Genomic DNA, 21112 nt, shown 5'->3' on the forward strand with positions numbered 1-21112 from the left:
AGTCACTGCACGAGAGGAGAAAGATGGACGGTCACCATCCATATCGGACATGTCCACCCACACATTCCAGGATGACCTGGTTTCTCGGTTGCTGTGGGACTTGGTTCGCTGCTCTGAGTTAAAGCTGCAGCAGCTTTTTGTTTTCAGCCAGCCTGCAGACCAAAGCTGAGCTGAACAGGATTCCTAAAAATGATCCCGGTATGGAAAGTTTTGGTCATGTGTGGAAGTTGCATTCACATCCAGGGCTTCATTCAGGACGCAGCTGATACTGAGGGGAGGGGACAGGAGGCGGGGGGCTGACCGTACTCTGCGCTGGAAGCCTCGCACACTACTTGAGCTCCCGTTGGGCCGAAACAGTCGCTGAGAAATCCGTTTTTCCACAGACGACTCCGCGGATTTTGCGAGTAATCCTGTGGGTTCCAAAAGCGCCACGATGACTCACTTTAATAAGGGACCAGCCTACGGACTGTCTGCTGAGGTGAAGAGCAAAGTAAGTGCTTCGGTCGCGTCTTTACTTTGGCTCACGTTTCCTTCGCTTTCAGACTTTTTGTGTGGATGCTAGAAGCCCACGGGCCCGTCGGTGTGTCTCACTGTGGGCCGAACGCGAGTGTTTAAACAAAGTTTCAGTCCTCTTGTTTGTCTGAACGCGCCGAACGTTCCCGAACTTGTTCCCAGCGCTCGGGAACTTTTTCCTTCGTGTCCAGCACGAAGAAAGACGCGGGGAGCGTTACTGTGACCACAGCCGTCTCGGTGCTTTTTACGCGTTTAAAAACAGACACGGCGGCAGTTTGTTGAACTTGTGATGAAGATGTTGTGATGAAGATGTTTGATGACGAGAAGCTAAATGGGATTTGTAGTTTTTGCTGGGGGGGAGCCCGGGCCCGGACACACTCAGATGCTTCCATGTTGCCTCAGATTTTAGGAGCAGTGTTAGAACAGGAATCAGTGTCGTGGTAAATATTCAGAGACGGAACCAAACCATCTGTTAGTTTCACGGCAAACGCGTCGTGTCTTTGCTCTCAGTCTCCGTGGACAGTCTGTGAGGGATGGCTGAAGGATGACGCCATCAGAAACACGTACAAACGCACACTCTCCACGAAGTTCGCGTTTCTTCTGTCTGCTCCTCACAATGCCTCCATCTATTAGTGCGTGTTCATGATGCCCCGTGAGATTTACATTACCCACGCCACGCATGACTCGCTGCATGGTGGGACTTCTGCAAACTTGGAGTTTCGAGAGGATTGATTTGAAAACACATCTTTTGTGTAAGCCTAAGAAGTGGGTGGGCACACTGACAGTCTGCGTGTATGTGGACGAGTTAGTGTTTTGCTGTTCGTGTACCAGGACGTTTGTTTGCCTTTGGCCTCATCTTCTGTCCTGTTTTCTGTCAGCAGTCTGAGATTTTAACAATGAATGACGCGCCGTACCAAAGGTAGATGTTCCCCATGTCAGCCAAAGAGGGTCTGACCAAACCCACGTTCATCTGCCGATGTCCCCTTTGGTTCTCTAGCATCACAATGATTGTCTGAAGGCAAAGAAAGATACCCAACAGATTTACTTTACCAAGTGGATCATCACGGCCTAGCCATAGTGGTCCATTTGGTTGACCTTTTATTATTATTATTATTATTATTATTATTATTATTATGTATTTATTTTATTTTCAGTTGTTGCAGACGGGACAGACATGACTGGGGGAGAGGAGAGGAAGAAAGAGAAAAACAGAGGGGAAGAGGGAGAGTGAGGAAAAGGCACTTTTCACCTGGATCACCTGTTGAGAGAAGGAAAAAAAGAGCAGCATAATAAACACAACAGCATCACAATAATCTATCTAACAGTAGATATTAAATATTGAATGTTATTGTGCAGCACGCAGGACAGACAGCGCACAGTGTGCTTTGAGGTAGCAGCCAAGAAAGGTGTAGTTTGTGTCTGTGGACACCTGTGTGGTCACCTGTGTGGTCACCTGTGTGGTCACCTGTGTGGACACCTGTGTGGACCAGCGCGCTTGTATTCAAAAGGTTTGCCTATGCAACGATCTGCTAATGTCTTGTGATTGACAGGCCACCAGGTCGTGAGTATGTGCTTCTGAAACACAGAATGACAACGATTTATAAAACAGACTTATTTTCTATTCAGTGTGACCCAAAGTCAGTGACAGAGCCCAGAAACAAAGAAGGAAGACGCTCACAGACTGCAAGACAGAGAAATGTTTTCCCATGAACTTATTTTAATTAATAAATGTTTTGATAACCACAGTTATCTGGCTGCAGATTGAAGACACTTTTTTCCGACTTGGAAGTTCCATCCGTGTTTCCCGTTTCCCGTCTACAGCCGATAAGAATTCGATGTGGCAAAGCCAGCGTACCAGTTTCAGAACCCTCAGAGTACTTTGCCCAGGTTTCATTATCAGAGGATGAACTTTAGGCTCTGTGGTGATGTCACTGCAGACACTTCCCTACAAGCACACAAACTATGTGTGTCTGTCTTAACATGAACAAACAATTAGTCCTCATGACCTAAATCAGTCTCCTCAGAACTTAAGTTCAACATCTGGAAATGCAGGTGAGCATGTGAAGCTCCATCAGACTGTTTCCAGTACAGAGATGGACATTATGAAAGTAGCTGCTGGTTAGCTTTGACTAATGTTCGTTAGCTGCTAATTCTGTTTGTGTCACATTCATGGTACAGACTAGTGCTGGGCGATATGGAAAAAATATTTATCACGATATGAATTCTTTTATATCACGATAACGATATATATCACGATATACCACCTGACCTGTGGTCATCTGGAAAGTATGCAGTTTGTAAACAGCGAGTGGAGAGGGTGCAGTCTTTGTTTTGAGTTACCGTAAAGTATGTCGCAAATCCGGGTGCACGTAAAGCAGCACCATGTCGCAAAACCACAAGACAGAGTTTCTTTGCGAAAAATATCATTTTTTTATACTTTATTTTCTCTTGCATAAAGTTAAGAGCATGTATAGTGAGAAGACAACACTAATATATTTGCACAGGCTATTTAACCTTTTAAGACCTACCATAGAACCAAGTCCGCCAGAGCTTATCTTTACATTTTACATGCTGTAGTGCCATTTGTGGGAGCATTTCAAGTTGCTATACATCAATACAACCGTTATAGCCCAAATTTTAATCATATGTATGCATTAAGTCCATAGTAACTACATAAATTGCAAAAAAAGTGCAATAAACTACAAAAAATTGAAAATCGTTTTTGTTTTGTTTTTTAGATATATTTCTAGTTAGAGAAATTTAAGAGGCTTATCCCTCAAAACTGTAAATACAAAAAAGTTGCACAAAATAGTTTCCAACCACAAGAAATTTGTTTTGAGTGTCGTCATAGGTTTATGTTTGAGATACACTAATTTGACTTCTAAGCATCCCAGAAACGATACAGAAAAGCATAAAGTCAAACATGACTTTTAAAAACACCAACATAGGCTTTGAAGGTAAAAAACTAAATTTTCCGCGAAAATGACGTCACTTCCGGTTTCGGACAGGTAATGGCGGACATGCGATAGTTGCGCTGACTTATATTCCAACGTAGGAAGTGTTATGAACAGCTGATCGGATCGGCAAAGCCTGTTTCTGGAATATTATGTTTTTGTTACTGCAAGTCTGGAATATTATGTTTTTGTTGCTGGAAGCGCTTTTTATGCAATTTTTGCAAAGCTATATGTGGAAGGAAACCGTGATCTAGGGCAAGCTAATGGAATAAGATGTAAGTACAACTCCTACGGTTTCATATGCAAAAACAATTATTGCGCTAGCTTATGTGGTTCCAGTTCTACAGGGGTTTAAAAATAGTTAGGCAAAACGGAGTGTGCCTGCTCCGACCGGTTGTAAAGGGTTAATGATATATTTTATGTAATAATTTATAAAATTAGGGTTAGAAACGATAGAAACGATAGAAGACAAATGACACGATAGACACTTTTCTATCGTCCACACGATATATATCGTCATATCGCCCAGCACTAGTACAGACTGTAACCAAGTCACATGGGCTCTGTGCTGTTACAAAAAACAGGACATACAACAGCAGCCTTAGAAACACTGCAGCTAGTCTCACATCTGGCTGACACTCAGACGAGCATCAGCTTCTGTTTGGACAGTGCACAGCTTTCTGATTTTGTGTGTTAGCTTTCAGTGTAAGAAAAACTTCTTTACAAAAATGAATGTGTCTGCCTCCTGGGATATTACATGGTATACTCTGTTCAGTACAATGCTCAGTATTAGAGTTTCAGCAAAGAAAATGCATCAATCAGCTTTTGTTGCTCTTCACCATGAAACAAAGAAACAGAGTGAACATAAAGCAACCAGTTTAACGTGAGAGAAAGAAGTGTCTGTTGGTCAGTAACTAAAAAATGGGAGGCACAAATAAATGTGCCAGAGTGTCAGTCAGCAGTGTGGATACAGTCCAGTCACACAAGTCCTGCACTGTAGTGTCGTATCAGCAATAACAAAGTGTGTGTGCACAGCCGCAGCTTTTAGCTGTAGCATGTCCTCCTTCCAGAGCCTGTTTCTCATGGTCATATCAGTGTGACCAACATCTGCCAAATTACTACTTAAATGATCAATTCCATAATGTGTTTAACCAGGTGAATATACTGCATTAGATTTGAGGCAGTGAAACATTAACTGAGAGTAGTGCTCCTTCATTGGTTCAGCAGACCAAGCTCATCCAGGCTGCAGAGCAGGACAAGGACTGCCCCATGGTGCTCCCACACCTCATGGTGCTCCCACACCTCATGGTGCTCCCACACCTCATGGTGCTCCCACACCTCATGGTGCTCCCACACCTCATGGTGCTCCCACACCTCATGGTGCTCCCACACCTCATGGTGCTCCCACACCTCATGGTGCTCCCACACCTCATGGTGCTCCCACACCTCATGGTGCTCCCACACCTCAGGCACACAGACTCCACTCTCAGACCACATCCACTGTGCTGCTCCTGTGGGCCTTTTCTCTTGTCTTGTATGCATTTCTATTATTCTGTTTATGATTGATTCCTGCACAGTTGGTGTGGAGCACCCACAGTTTGATTGTACACGTCCAATGACAACATTAGGGTTTTCTATTCTATTCTATTCTATTCTATAGTTTATCAACATAATTAAAGACTCAGGATCATTTAATTGTCAGGTATTTGGAAAATGGAGACCCTTGCAGCAAGTTATAAATGGTGACATTTAAAATGTTGTGAAAGAGCTGCACACATGTTGTTTGTATGTACGAGTCAGAAGTCAACGGCTCACATGGAGAAGTGGAGGAATTATTTGATGTTTGCCACAGATACAGTAAATGTCCCAACATGTTGGGGGAAAACAAAGTTATTGACATGTGAGTGGACAAACTGTGCAGTGAGTTTTGGACCAGACTGGTCAGTGTGAGCAGATAAGCTGCAGACTCAGCTCGTCCATGAACACCCATTAAAGCGTGCAGTTTACACTGTTCTTGTCCATCATTTAAGGCTCATCCTAATACAGAGCTGCAGCCAATGCAAGGCCACCGGTGCTCCGCCGGAACATTCCAGGTGAACTCCACTTCCAGGATTTCCTTTCTGTGGATGACAGTAAATGATTACCTGGATCACAACACAGCACTATGGGACGAATGCACTCAGCCTGACTGCCATCCCGTTCATCCAGGCGTGTGCTATTGCTGACGTTAGCATTAGCATTGGCAGTATCAAAGAAGCATCTGTAAAACAGATCAGCTCAGGAAAGTTTAATCTGCAGGTTTTATATTAGTTAAAATTTCCCAGAGCCCAAAAATGTCTAAATATTTAAAGTATTTTCCATCATCACAGTGGAAAGTCTCAAACGGGGAAACACTAGTGTACTTGTACACAGTGTGTTTGTACAGAGGGACATAATATCTGAAGCTATGTGAGTTTGTTGGCTCACACACTGTGTTTCATATAGACATGAATGGAGGGGACGCTTCCTTTTTGATGACATGCAGAGAGGAGCCTGAACCACCATGGTTCCTTTGTATGCACCCATGAAAAACATGTGAAAGCTTCTGATGCCATATGCTACGTCAGTGGTTCCCAAACCTTTTTTGCTAGGCCCCCCTCAATTTTACAAGAACCCCCCCCCCCCCGGACAAACACGTCCTCCAACCACGCACACCCATATTTTGTGTTCAAACCCCGTTGCAGTTTATTCCACAGCTCAAACCTTTGGTAAACGATTAAACAAATTACAGGCTGCAATAACATAAACTACTGCCTCTTTGAAACAACAGAAAAACCATCTTTATGGTGTAATTATTTTATTTTTTGTATTATTTTATTTTATGTTTTTTTTTTTTTCACTGTGTAAGAATATTCAACATCACTGTCAATACATTTTTCAAAAAATGTCTCTGTGTGCAAAATGGGTTTAAAAGCATCAAACTGTGGGATACTGTCTGTCCATGCAGGATCAGTGTTGTGCCAAGGTCGGTATCACCGACACAACGTGTTCCTCCTGCATCACTGGCTGGGCACGGGATCCAGTTTACTCCGCCTCCATTATAGACAGTTAGACGTGAAAGTAGTGATGTTTTAGTTTTGTGAAAGGTGAGTGTTGTTACATTACCATTCTGTGGAAGGCACTAACAACAACAACAACAACAAGTATCCATAACTCGAAATTTCGAGTTAGCTCTGTCAATCGTAATCTACGTGGAACGCGCACTCAAAACCCGATCGCAACAAATTGGCGCTTTCGAGAGTACGTTTGCTGATAGTAACGCCATGTGATTCAGCTAATAACACAAGGATTTCATCATTTGTGAAGCCATGCTGAAAATAATCAGCAATTTGTGCATTTATGACTGGATGTAATACCGGTAGCTTAGCTGTAGTATTTGTAGCTGAGGGCTTCAGCTTCCAGGTAACAAGGAAATGACGCCATTCACGTAGATTACTGATTGGCAGCGCTAACTCAAAATTTCGAGTTATTAACTCGAAATTTTGAGAGAAGTAAGTCAAAATTTCGAGCTACTTTTCTCAAAATTTTGAGTTAAGTCGAAAATTTCGAGAAAATAACTCAAAATTTGGAGTTATGTGGATACTTCTTTTTTTTTTTAGTGGCGGAAACGGGCCTCCATACCATTCAGTTTGAGGGTCACAACAGAAAATTATATATTTATTGTTCTCACGTGGTATCGGACGGGATTATTTTAACAAACAAAGGACATTTTGCCTGATAATTACTTTTATCCTCCTGTAACTGTACAAAGTGCTAAAATCTCCAAAGTTTCAGCAGTAGTTAGTCATTATAAGAAGTGTTTGGGAACTAAGAATCAAGAATGTGGGATCCTGTTTGTCCGTGATTTGGAGAGCCCAGCGCGTGCTCCCGATGCAGGGGAAACTCATTCTGTCGGGGAGACCTACCTGTTCTAGTCTTTGGCTTGGAATGAGGTTGGTTTGGAAGCATATTTGATGATGCTTCAACCTCTGCTTTGCGTTTGTGTCCATTACACTAGCAGTGTTTTCTTATAAAAATCATACTGCGCCTCCCCTGCAATGGCTCTGTGCCCGCCACTTTGGGAACCACTGCACTACATCATGATTACTCTGAAAGCAGCATCGTGCACTGTTTGAAAGTAACACTCCCTCTGAAAGTTGAAGCACAGATAAAGCCTTGATCAGAGACAGGAGAATTATGGCCTGCAGCAGGCCGGGCGTCCTGCAGCAGGCCGGGCGTCCTGCAGCAGGCCGGGCGTCCTGCAGCAGGCCGGGCGTCCTGCAGCAGGCCGGGCGTCCTGCAGCAGGCCGGGCGTCCTGCAGCAGGCCGGGCGTCCTGCAGCAGGCCGGGCGTCCTGCAGCAGGCCGGGCGTCCTGCAGCAGGCCGGGCGTCCTGCAGCAGGCCGGGCGTCCTGCAGCAGGGCTGGTGCTCTCCCATTTTAAACAGGTTTTTAGGATGCTGTCATATTGCCGTGTGCTCTGATAATGGTGTCGATATAAGAACTGGATATGATTCCCTAACAAAGTTCTGGATTTTGAGTCATGTTGGTGTGAAGCCATGTTCCTTCTAAATATGTAAATATGACTCTTGTTCTCCTGTGTCAACAAAAGCAGAGCAGCAAATGGCTTCCATTGCATAACCTGCGATCAGGAGTACACGCTCTTATCCTGTCAGCATACATCACATTCCTGAGATTCTTCAATGCCTCGATCCAGCAGACCGTCCGCCCACTACTTTTCACTCGGCTCAGTCGGCAGATCGTGTTATTCCGGTCTGTTCAGTAGACGTGCTGCATAATTCATGTCGAGTACATCTCCTGAGTTTCATTGTTAGCCCGGGCTCTGATTGATCCGGTATGGAAATCTTATTTATTACGATATGTTTGATTTTATCGAGGTTTTTATGCCAGATGCCCTTCCTGCCCTAACCTGTCCTGTTTACCTGGGCTCAGGAGTACACTAGCTTAGAGCCCCCCTGTTGGTCTTTACATGCTGCACATGCAGCATTAGTACAGTATCCAATATTGCACTGGTGCTGCAGGGTTTGAATCATATCTAACAGCCTGCAAATTGTTAATGTAACTAGTAAAGGTTATTATGGAGTTCCACAGGGTTCTGTGGTAGAACCAGTTCTGTTTACATTATACATGCTTCTCTTAGGCAGTGTCATTAGCAAGTATAGCATGTGTTTTCACTGAAGTGCAGATGACACCCAGCTTTAGCCATAAAGATGACATTGATAAATATGACAGGAGTGTTTTACAGACTTGTCACTAGTTGTCTTTTGCAGTGAGATTTCTTTGTTGCTTTTGTGCTGAAATACCAGAATAATAGTTTGATTATATTAGTACTCAGACTCGGGTTCAGTATGTTACCCCAGCAGTTTGGCATGCAGCATGGAGCAGCCAGGCGAACGTTACATAAAAGTACAATTTTCTTCATTGTGACCAAAGAATTTTACGTTGGTCATAAAACTAAAGCAAGTATTCGACATGCTTTAGTTTCCAGTATTGTACCATTTATTTCACTGGTTTTCGATTACAGTGTAAAGTTTTTTCCTGTTGTGTGCTCAGCGTGAGTGCTGGACTGAAACCTGCTGTTTGAGATCATCATGTTGAATCAGATTTCAGTGTGTTTTGGAAAAACCTGATAATGGGCTGACAGACCATTTATTAAACACATACATACATATATGTATGTGTGTATCTAAAAATGCATTATTTCAAAATGAAAACTAAATATTGAGTAAAATGTCAGTATGAGCATGTATTTGATGGGGAACATGACTGTGACATTACTATTACAGCTGCAGCAGCTGCAGTGTCTGTAACTGGAAAGTGTTCGGTTTGTTGGGTTTTTAAAAATCATTTTTGAATATTTGACCAACATGTTTCACACGATTATAAAGTTGCTGCCGTGGACACATTGTTGCCATGTTTCCTCAGGCTGTTGGAGGGAAATGCTGTGATCAGAGCTGTAAAATCCTAACATGATCACACTGCAGTGTGTTGGTGTGTGATGAGTCTGTAAGTCAGACTGGTTACTCAAACTGGAGTTCCTCCGTGCTGATTTACTCTTTGTTCAGTAAAAATGTGAGACTTTAGGCAACAGTAGTGACTGACAGCCTTGAAACAGCTGCGTCTGAAACTAAAGCTGTGACACAATCTGTGAAGAGTTTGAAAAGTCAGTTCCACTGTGGAACCAGTTCAGAGTACATAACCATGCTTGTGTTGGGCAGAGCACTGGTTTCACTGGTCGTGTTTCCAAATGCATGCTGTTTGGTACTGATGACAGTTTAAAAAAAACAAACTGTCAACGATGGGAAACCCTGCTGATGGTCAGAATCAGACGGAGGCTGTTTGACTGGTTTTCTTGTGGCTTTTATCAGGAACTGGGAGAGGAGGCAGCGTTTTGTTTGATATTTACAGAAGATAATTTGGTGTTTTTTGGACTGGTGGTCGGATAAAACGAGGTATCTGCAGAACTATTTTTATTTCTTTATTCTTATTGGGTTGTTCATTGTATTTATTGTAATAGTGGTGTTTAAAATGAGAGAATAGTGAAACTTATTATGATTTAATAAAGGTGTGTGCGTGTGTGTGTGCGTGTGTGTGTGTAGCAAATACATGTTTGGAAGAGAAACAAGTCAAAGCATTTCTGTATAAGTGGATTAAAATGGATGTAAGAACGTGCTCATCATGATCTGAAGACAGATGAAACATGAAGCATATTCATATGCGCCTCAGTGTTCGTGTGTAATGGCAATTCTATGTTACAATAAGACAGAAAAGAAGAAAAGTTTGAACTTTAAAATCTGAAGAGCTCAAGAAGATTTGGATTTCTGATCCGCATCTAACACGGGGAGAGTGCATCTTCAGATCTGATGGTGCTCATCGTCTCTCCAAGCTTTTTATTCACAAGGGTCAGCGTTAGCTCACACTAGGTTAATTAGATATTTCAGGTGGTTATTATTTTGTGATTATTACTATCTGCATTTGTTTTTGCTTTGCTAATTTGCTTTAATAAAATATCCTTCATTAAAGAAGTTTAGACATTTAACCCTTTTTAAGGGTAAAAATCTGAGTACTGATCCTCAGTAGTACAAATAACTCTGACTTTTAAACTGCTGGAGTAACATGTAACAGACCCTTGAGACCTACAGTCCAGGCCGCTAAATTTAACCCCTTTTTATTAGAGCTGGTAGTTTTTCTCTGCCAGTATAAAAAGGATCTGTTTGACCAAACTGAAAGTCGTTCAGAAATGGAACCATTTTGGAACAACTGCAGGTTCCAAGATAATGAGTTCTAACAGTTGTATGCAAGGACAAGCTCTTCGAATGCTCCCCTCTTTGCCAAGGTCGAGAGGAAGACTCAAATTGTCTTCCTCAGATTGGAGAAGATTGGTTAGGATGTTCAGGAACAACCTGGGATCCACCAAGTCTCTGGCATGATGTGGGACAGCCGCTTCTCTGAGCTTCTCATGGACTAAGTGCCAGCTAAAAACAAGAACCTGCTCCAAAGTAAATGCTCTCAAGCTCCACTGAAATTTGGAGTTTTGAGGGAAAATTTTGCATTTTGAGTTTGTGAAGTGTTGGGGGGATTTTTTAAAAAACATGTAAGTGCCCATAGCTAAACATGACAGCACTGACAAAGAAAAGCCCCACAGATCTAATCAGTCCTTATTCAGTGGACAGTTGGCCATAAAGCAGCTTTATCCATCCAAGTCTGGGAAAGATGCTTTCTTTGCATGTTTGTGCATGAGCTCTGTGTGTGTGCATTTCCTGCTTCATCACAGAAGTTCAAAGAAACCGTTTTGTTATCACATTCTGAACTTTGTCCAGTTTTTCATGATTTTCTGTCTGTTTTAGTAACTGAACTGGGAGCCAGCCAGTTGTGTTACCACACACTACAAACAAAGCAGCTTGGCTGCCTGAGTGAATGGCTCTGTTCAAATAAATATGTGGCCCGACTTCAAGTTGGAAATGGATGTTTTTAAATGATATATCAACAGTAGTTTTGGAGCAGTTGTTTTTCTGGCTAATATATTTACAATATGATGAAACAAAAACAAACACTCAGAGATATTTTCAGATAAAACTCCTCCATCGTTCCTCTGTATGCTTTAGAAAAGCAGAGTCCCTGTACTTTGGGTTGTGGTCCATCTGTCCTCTGTAGCACAGGATTACCTGGTGAGATGGATTCAGTGGAAAGTGAGGCTTCCAGATGTGTTTGGGGCACGAGCTGATCCCAGCAGGAGTTTTTGTTTAGTCCACATGATAGAATAGAACAAACCACAGTGATCAGCAAGGGCGCTTTATGTTCCGTTGATTGTGTCCTCTCCCATAGAACCACTTTAATCTATCAGCAGAGTTCTTTATCAGGTGAACGGGTAACTCGATGTGTTACTTGGCATCTTAAAAACCCCAAAACAGTAATAATTAGAAGCAAAATGCCAGTGCCTGTTCTAAATCAAACTGATAAGAAGAAAAGCCCTGCTGGCTGCTCTCCGTTACCTCCCTGACCTCTTTCTAGGAACTCCCTGTTTCAGTCTTTTACTGTGATTGATGGAGAGCTTAAGAGAAAACGACTGTTCAAGGTTAACATGTAAAAACCTTTGATGGAAAGTGTACTATGTGACAGCCCCACCACTTAAAGTACAACACAGAGAGACTCTTGGACCTTAGCAGAAGATGTTTCGTTTAATTGATAATGATTTAAGACACAAGCGCCTGTAAACCATAATTCTATTATTCCCACGACTACATTGTTAGTGTGTCACTCGTGGTATTAAACTTACTGAGAAAAGGTTTTAAAAAAGCTGTTTCTGCTGCAAGTGGCCAAAACTCTGTTATTTAAGAGTGCCCAGACCCTACAGTACCCTCTGAGGCTGACCTTTGACCCTACACTACCCTCTGAGGCTGACCTTTGACCCTACACTACCCTCTGAGGCTGACCTTTGACCCTACACTACCCTCTGAGGCTGACCTTTGACCCTACACTACCCTCTGAGGCTGACCTTTGACCCTACACTACCCTGTGAGGCTGACCTCTGACCCTACAGTACCCTGTGAGGCTGACCTCTGACTCTACAGTACCCTGTGAGGCTGACCTCTGACTCTACAGTACCCTGTGAGGCTGACCTTTGACCCTACAGTACCCTGTGAGGCTGACCTTTGACTCTACAGTACCCTGTGAGGCTGACCTTTGACCCTACAGTACCCTGTGAGGCTGACCTCTGACTCTACAGTACCCTGTGAGGCTGACCTTTGACCCTACAGTACCCTGTGAGGCTGACCTCTGACTCTACAGCACCCTGTGAGGGTGACCTTTGACTCTACAGCACCCTGTGAGGGTGAAATATTTCTACCATCCCTTTTTTTAGTTCTGTATAACCAAACAGTACACGTTATACATTCATAAAGGCCAAAAGGCTTTGGTCAGATGAAACATGATTGATGATTTTTAAAAGCTATGATGTCTTTTAAGGCTTAGCATGTCTGCTGGGCACTGGTGCTAGCAGCTGTGCTTTCACAGACTCATGTGGTCATATTATTATTTGTGTTTTAATCTCTCCAGATTGCTCAAAAATATGACCCACAGAAAGAGGAGGAGCTCCGTTTCTGGATTGAAGAGGTGACCGGAATGTCTATTGGAGAGAATTTCCAGAAAGGCTTGAAGGACGGGGTCATCCTCTGCGAGTGAGTTCTGTTTGCTCTTGTATTACTGACGTTGTTGAGCCTCTTGATGTTTGTAATGGAGACAAAAGCAAATTCCATGTAACATTAAGTATGTTTTCTAATCGATTGAATGCAGTTTGACACGTATCACCAAACCAAGGCTCTGTTTATTGTAACACCCACTCTTTGTGGTGCGTCAGCCAGTCATGCACCTCTCAGTTTCTCTAACCTGTGCGGCCGATGCAGCAGGACACTGATCATAGCAGTTTTTACTGCTGTTTTCATGATGTTCCTGCACAGAAGCTCAGAGACATGCAGACATACAGGACAGATGTCGGAACAGTTTTGAAAATTGGAGAGTTTGTTGAAAAAAACGTACAAAAAAACCCACTCTGCAAAGTCGGCATCATCAGATCCTCTTTATTTGGCCAAATTTGTGTCCACAAACACGGACTCTGACTCTGGGTCACTTTGATCTATGCATGCAAACAAAAAGTAAGAGAAAACAAGTTACACAAAGTCTAAGAAACTATACAAACTGAGCACAATAGTAGCCCAATGCACATATGAATGCTATAACAGCTTATTTCACAGTGTTCATCAGAGTGACGGCCTGAGGGAAGAAAACCTAGACGGTGGTCTGAAGGCAGCAGTTTGAACAGGATGGGAGGAGTCTGCAGAGATGTTCTCAGCCTGTTTCCTGGACCTGCACAGGTCCTAGATGCAAGGCAGGTGATGATCCTCTCTGCAGACCTGATTGTCTGTTGCAGTCTTCGGGGCTGAACTGAACCAGACAGTAATTGATGTGCATGTGACAGACTGGATGATGGCAGTGTAGAAGATGACCTGCTGTGGCAGCTTGAACTTCCTGAGTTGCTGCAGGAAGTCCTCACACATAGACTGTGTCTGGGCCTTCTTCCAGACACAGTCTATGTGTCTGATTGCGTGAAAAGGTGGATGTTGGGAATCTGAAGTGATCCAGAGTGGGTGCTGTATTGTTTAGAAAGCTGAGTGTCTCTGAAAGCCCACCGTCATCTCTACAGTGTTGAGCTGGCCTCGTCGTTGTTGTGATCAGACCAACGATGGTGGTTCTCCTGAGGTGCAGTCGTTTGTGGAGAGGCACTCCTGGGGGAGGCCAGTGCTGATGGTCCTAGACATCCTCCGGAGGATGTATAGGATACGGCACTGAAGTCCACAAACAGGATCGTGGCATACGTCCCCAGTTTGTCAAGGTGATGCAGGATGTAGTGCAGTCCCATACTGGCTGCACCCTCGGCCGGCCGCTTTGGTAGGCACACTGCAGTGGGTCCATCAGGAGCTTTGGGATGTCCTCCAGGTGGTTCAACAGCAGCTGTTCAAAAGACCAGATGTTCATCAGTTTCTGTACTGTGATGAATCCTGACTGAAACTCTTCAGGCTCCTCTGCAGATGATCTGCTGTTGTTTTGTTTTAAATTAAAGGATGGCTGGTGTATAATAACCAAACACAGACTTTTAAGTAGTGGTTAGATTACTGCCACCTTAAAGGCCTGTGGTTCCTAGCCTCGGTCATATTTAAGATCGTGACTCGATGTCAGTAGTACTGATGTTTACCTGTACATTATGTCTGTGGGATGGTTATGAATATTCTCTAATGGTTTGAACTTGATTTGTGAAGAAATTCACATTTCAGGTGAATTTTTGGTTTGATGGTACTTATGAAGGTAAAACAGGAAGTTATGTGAGTGATGTAATGTCCTCTCAAATGAAGGAAATGTGTCTGAACTGCAGTCACATGATATCCACTGTAGCAGTGGGAATAATGTGATGTTTTCTTTCCTGCGTCTCACAGACTGATTAATAAGCTGCAGCCTGGTTCAGTGAAGAAAATCAACCTTTCACAGCTCAACTGGCACAAGGTGAGACGACCCACAAACACTGCAGAGCTGGAGCTAAAGCACGTCAGCCCGACTCGTTCATTTCACCAGCAGTCGTATTAGTGCTCCGTCTCCACTCTTATCACTCTGTTTCCCCAATGCTCTCTGCAGCTGGAAAACCTTGGGAATTTCATAAAAGCTATCCTGGCCTATGGCCTGAAGCCCAATGACATCTTTGAGGCCAATGACCTGTTTGAAAATGGAAACATGACTCAAGTCCAGACAACGCTACTCGCACTGGCTAGCATGGTGAGTGCACGCACAGCACAGAGTGTTCAGCGAGCGCGTCTTTCTTCTGTTCTAGAACATAAAGCGTCATCGGTCTGACGAGCGTGTGTTATCTGACAGGCAAAGACTAAAGGCATGGACACAAAGATTGATATCGGAGTGAAATATGCAGACAAACAAGCTCGACACTTTGATGATGAGAAGATCAAGGCTGGCCAGTGTGTCATCGGACTGCAGGTAAATGAAGTGACTGTCACATGACCCGAGATTACCGAGTTGATGTTTCATCATAAGATTTAAATAAAACCACTTTAGTGTCTTTTGATGGTCGTACAGCAGAGAAACACTCCCTGTTTGAACTGCATTTAAACCTGATACGTTTAGGGTCCGTTTAAATGCCAACAGTTCACTGCAGAGTGAAATAAGACGAACTGACAGCTGTGTTTGGTGAGCTCGTGTCTCTGGCTTTGGTTTCTCAGATGGGAACAAACAAGTGTGCAAGTCAGGCTGGAATGACTGCGTATGGAACGAGACGACATCTGTACGATCCAAAGACTCACACTGACAAACCTTATGACCAGACCACCATCAGCCTACAGATGGGGACCAACAAAGGAGCCAGCCAGGTGAACCCCAGCCCCGTCTTTATTCTCTACCATGTGTCGTGCTGTGACAGTATTGGACCACTCCCTGATCATTATTATGATTATTCGTTTTGCATATTGTCCACACTTGGTGTCTCAAGACATCAAACAAATGTTAAGATTAGACAAAGATAACCTGAAGATTTCATTTCTTAAAGGAAAAAAGCTGTTCAAAGCTCACTGGGCCCTGTGTGAAAACACTAGCTACACCAGGCCAGTCCTGCAGGAAATGAAGTTTAAGTTTTCAAAAACCAACTCAGTGACATCAGTCTGCATTTGGGTAACAAAGCCGTTTGGGGCTCGTTCAAACCACAAATGGAGGAGACCTGGAGCAGCGCCCTCCCAGGAGTGGCCAACCTCCCAGCATTACTCCAAAAGTGTATCGACAACATGTGAGACACTTGAGTGGAACGTGATCCCCAGATCTATACGACTCTTCACATGCTGAGTGACACAGAGCTGTAATCATGTAAATGAGGCATCATTCGAATCTGACATGATGAGAGTCGGGTACAGAGCGAGGGTATGAATGAGAACGTGTAAATGTAAACGTGTGAGTTCTGCTGAGAGTGCAGTAAAGTGTTTAGTGAGGTGAAGCAGGCTGTGTCACACAGAATTACATACATGAATCTTTCTCTTAATAAGCAAAGCCATCATTTTAAAAAGTCACCTTTGTCTAATAATAAAATGAGTTTGATCTGAAACGTGTGACCGATGAAGAAACTCTTTAAAGCTCTGTACGTTATTCCTCAGTGATCATTTTGAATCATCTCTGTGTGTACATGTGTTTGTCGTGCTGATGTTTGCCATGTTGCGTTTCATGTAGGCGGGCATGCCGGCCCCCGGTACTCGCAGAGACATCTTTGATCAGAAAGTGGCCTTGCAGCCGCTGGACAACACCACCATCTCTCTGCAGATGGGCACCAACAAGGTGGCGTCTCAGAAAGGAATGAGTGTGTACGGGCTGGGCCGCCAGGTTTATGACCCCAAGTACTGCGCCCCCCCCACCGAGCCGGTCATCCACACTAACGGCAGCCAAGGCACCGGCACCAATGGTTCTGACATCAGCGACAGTGACTATCAGGCTGAATTCCACGAGGACGAGTACCACGCCGGCTACCACAACGACTGTCATTACAACGATCAGAACATCGACTGCTAGTCGGGCTCTCCACCTGTTAACAAATGTGTTTTATCACTACAACAGAGCAAGTCTTTTGCTATCCTTGCTAGTCTTTTTATTCTCTATTATCTGAAATGTTGCTTTGTATTTCGTCTTCACCTAGACTCTTTAAGACGTAGCATAGAATCACCACACGCGCGCACACACAGTGACAGATGCTGTTTTCTAAGCTAATAGCCTCTTTTATAAAAAGAAATGATGGAACACTGATGTAGAGATGACGCTGCCGATGAATCCGATAAATTCCGCTCTTTGCATTCCTTAAATGTTGCTGATCCATTTGTCGGCTCCAAGAGCACGTACCTCGTGTGGGATTCATGCTAATGGCTAGACCGGAGTTGCGTCCTGAATTTCCAGCCTCCCTTTGTTCTCTTTTGTTCTGTGCCCTCTTGTATCGCCGAGCTGTATTTATGTGCAGTGTCCCAAAGTAAAGCAGTCTGCTGTTCTATGTTCCACAATGAAAATGACATGTTATAAATAAAGTTTTAAATCTTTAATATTAAACCTGGATCACGCACTAATCCCAGCCTACAACATGGTTCTACTGCTAACATGGAAATCAGGTCATGTACACGTCTGTGGAAAGATGCTCCGAGTGTGCAGTTGTGAGGTGAAGCATTGGCTCTGATTGGAGGCTGACATCAGCGCTCATAGTTGGGGAACAGACAAAGTCAGACTGTAACCACTCCCCCACACAGGTACGGGTCCTAACAGGCATCGTCTTTGACAAAACAAGAGTGTGTGACCCCAAATGTAATAATCTTTAGATCCTAATAGGAGATACTCAGAGTAACTAAATCATAATCGTATGATGGCAACAATGGACCGCTGTGTGGTACTTTAATAATCAAAGCACTATTTTGTATTCAGAGCCTGAATCACACACGTTCATACAGATGCTTTATTCTGTGCTGAAGTACTTTCGACCTCGCGTGCATACACACAGTCATCAGAGGCAATTTGGGCTTCAGTAAATTGCCCAAGAACATGTTGCATTTACGTGCGAGAAGCCAGGAATTAAACCAACAACCTCCTGATTGGTAGCACCGGCTCTCTAGCAGCAGCTGTTCCTAACAAGGACTAAAGTACCCTCATCTTCAGGTCCAGGTTTCATCCTACGTATCCCCCCTGTGGCTGCTTTCTCTCACCGTACAGAGACACGTGTGCTAGGTTGAAGGAATAATGTGTTGTTCCTGCTGGAATGATCCAGGCTTTCCAGCCTCCCTGAACTCAAAGATGTGTGTAGCTAATCGATGTAGTGTACAGTAGATACTGTTATACAGTACAGGAATGTTACTTTAGTACTACTTTTTATCTGGGGAGTATATCATGTCTACATTTATGTAACAATGTAGCGTTGCAAACATGAAAGGAAGAAGTGAAAATAAACCCTGTAAATTTACTTCTAATAATGATTATCTGCAGAATCTCCTTATATACTGGTCAGTGTGCAGCAACCACGCTGTTGTGTAATGTGCTACTGGGAGCGACTCAGTCCCATATTAGTACACAGTTTGTATTTGTGCACAGGAAATCGAAGCACGACCTCTGGAATGAAAGCAAAACTGTTTCCAGGCACGCTCAAACTTTGAATCTCTTGGTAGGAACTTAGCTGGACTCCTGTTATTCATAATGAACACACGGCTTTACCCTAATTTCGTTTTGTTGAGGGACGTCTTTTATCTGCTAATTTGAAATATTGAGAGAACAGGCCTTACCTGGCCATGACAGTGTCCCATCATCTTTGAGCCTCAACAGTGTTGAGACTGTGTACAACATGGCTGTAATAGTTTTGTTAAAACTCACTGTCAGTTATGTTATGTATGGATTTAAATATACGTGGCAGTATTTCCCACATTTATCCAACACTCTGGTCTGTGCACTTTTTCAGAGTCATGGCCAATTTGGACGTATCAAAGTCATTCAGGCAAAGGCAGACGATACAGTAAGACCCCAGACTGTTTCTAAACCAGAACCTTTGTGCAGTAAAGGCAATACAATGTACAGATGTGTCAGGAATAATGTGTTACTGTAGGGTCTGCCTTACAGTATGAAGCACCCTGAGGTGACTGTTGTAATATAACTGAACTGGAAGCTGCTGTTTCTAAGGTAAGATACTGTTTCTGCAGAAAATTGCAGGGTGCAAGTTTTTCTCCTAAATAACTACAAAGGAAACTTTCAAATGATGATTAACATGATGTCGCACAGCAAGAAGGTTCTGGGTTTGACTCCAGGCCACGATCCTTCTGTGTGGAGTTTCTCCAGGTGAGACAGGCGTGGGGTTCAGTTAACTGATGATTGAAATTGGTGGTAGATGTGAATGAGTGTTTGCCTCTATGTGCTAGCCCTGCAACAGACTGCTGGCCTGTTCAGCGTGTACACTATGGCTCAAACCACCCTCTCATCCTGAACTGGAGAAGCTTAAGAAGACAGATGAATGGGTGAAAACTTTCAAATGCATTTACATGGATTAGAAAAGTAAGATTTGTCCCATAGTGCAATAAAAAGACTGTAAAGGCTCTTCATGGTGCATGTAAGAGAAGTTTCCACAAGGAAAAATCCAGTAAAACAGCCAAGTAGGACAAGTAGGTCAGATTTCAGCACAGAAAATTCCAAGATGCATGAAAATGTCAACATGGCAGCTAATATAAGAAACGCTGTGTTCAACTGGTAACACGATGAAAGCCTGGAAAACAGATGTTTTTGGACGAGTGTGTGATTGAAGCCATATTTGTAGAAGGCTGACACATCTATGTGCAGGTACACTTTTTAAATTGTATTCCATTACCTTTGTTTAACTTTGCATTGTTTTTATCATTGTGTCATACTTCTGAAAGTTAGTAACTGACAAATGGCAGAATATCAAGTTAAGATCTTTAGACAGTCTTTTTTCCTCTTAGTGCACCCATCGTTTTTTGCCGGAGCTCATGATAACGATGTCTAATTGGCTGTGAAATAATAAGCATTAGCTCCTATGGCTTTCTTCTGCTTACCCTGTAATATCTCCCACATATCCAGTTTAACTCAGACGGATAGTGTAGTTTGAATTGATACACGAGGGCTCTGACTATAGTAAAAGTGCTCCTCTGGTTATGTTTACTTCAGTTTTATGTATAAAGTGTTCATTCACAACAGCAGTTGTGTCACGGTGCTTTGCTTTGCTAAAGACAATATTAGAAAGAACCGATCAGTAGGTGACCTGCTCTACCTCCTGAGCTACAGCCACCAAGGAGTCAAGCGCTTTTGATTTGAGACTTTCTTATCAGAAGAGCCAGAGTGTGCAGGGCAGCAGTGAGGATGCAACACTGTTAACCGCCCTCTGTGGGAGCAGAGTGTAGCTAGCTGCTCTGCATGGCCACACATTAAACGCACTGGGTCTTCAGAGACTTGTTAAAGTAATTTTCTTGAGTGTTGTAATTGCTTTCATGTTTTTCATGGTCTGTCTGCAATATAAATAATGAAATAATGACAGTTTGAAGAGCCATGAAAATATTCAGCCTGTGTCCTTCTAGTTAAATTTAGACCTCTAATTGTGATGAGACAAGCTGTTGTCTGTTCTAAGCTCTCAGTCAGGCATTTCAGAAAGCTGAAGACAAAGAGAGTGCAGCCAGTGAGCTTCATGAGAATCAGATGGCATTCATTCAAAGCCCCTTTTAACCCCAGGCCTCCCCAACTCATCTGCTGCTCAGGAATAATCACTGCTTTGTACAGGGCTGCAGAATCCAGAGTGAAAGCACAAGACTCAATTATAGAGTCCAAAAAAACGTGGTAACCGCAGCAACCACAGAGGGCCCTAGAAGGCATGGCATAAAGGCTCGGGCAGTCCTGCAGGCCTGCCTTGATGCAAGCACGAACCATCCTGGTGCTCCTGCTGCACACATAGTGCTGGGGCCCAGGAACATGCTTTACTAATAATCTACAGTTTTCTTATCAAAACAGCAGAATTGTGTTCAAGAACTGTGGACAAAGAATGCTCATCACT

General features: G+C 43.4%; 1 protein-coding gene across 1 annotated transcript; it reads left to right on the plus strand.

Annotated features, from left to right (window-relative positions):
• Positions 1–81: 81 nt before the first annotated feature.
• cnn3a (calponin 3, acidic a) lies at positions 82–18932 on the plus strand. The gene is made up of 7 exons (XM_063484540.1): positions 82–490; positions 13060–13181; positions 14991–15057; positions 15187–15324; positions 15424–15540; positions 15783–15929; positions 16774–18932. Exons 1-7 carry the CDS (start codon positions 434–436, stop codon positions 17107–17109), a joined length of 984 nt encoding a protein of 327 aa, XP_063340610.1. The 5' UTR covers positions 82–433; the 3' UTR covers positions 17110–18932.
• Positions 18933–21112: the final 2180 nt, after the last annotated feature.

This window comes from Pelmatolapia mariae, linkage group LG9 (assembly GCF_036321145.2).
Source record: "Pelmatolapia mariae isolate MD_Pm_ZW linkage group LG9, Pm_UMD_F_2, whole genome shotgun sequence".
Lineage (NCBI taxonomy): Eukaryota > Metazoa > Chordata > Actinopteri > Cichliformes > Cichlidae > Pelmatolapia > Pelmatolapia mariae.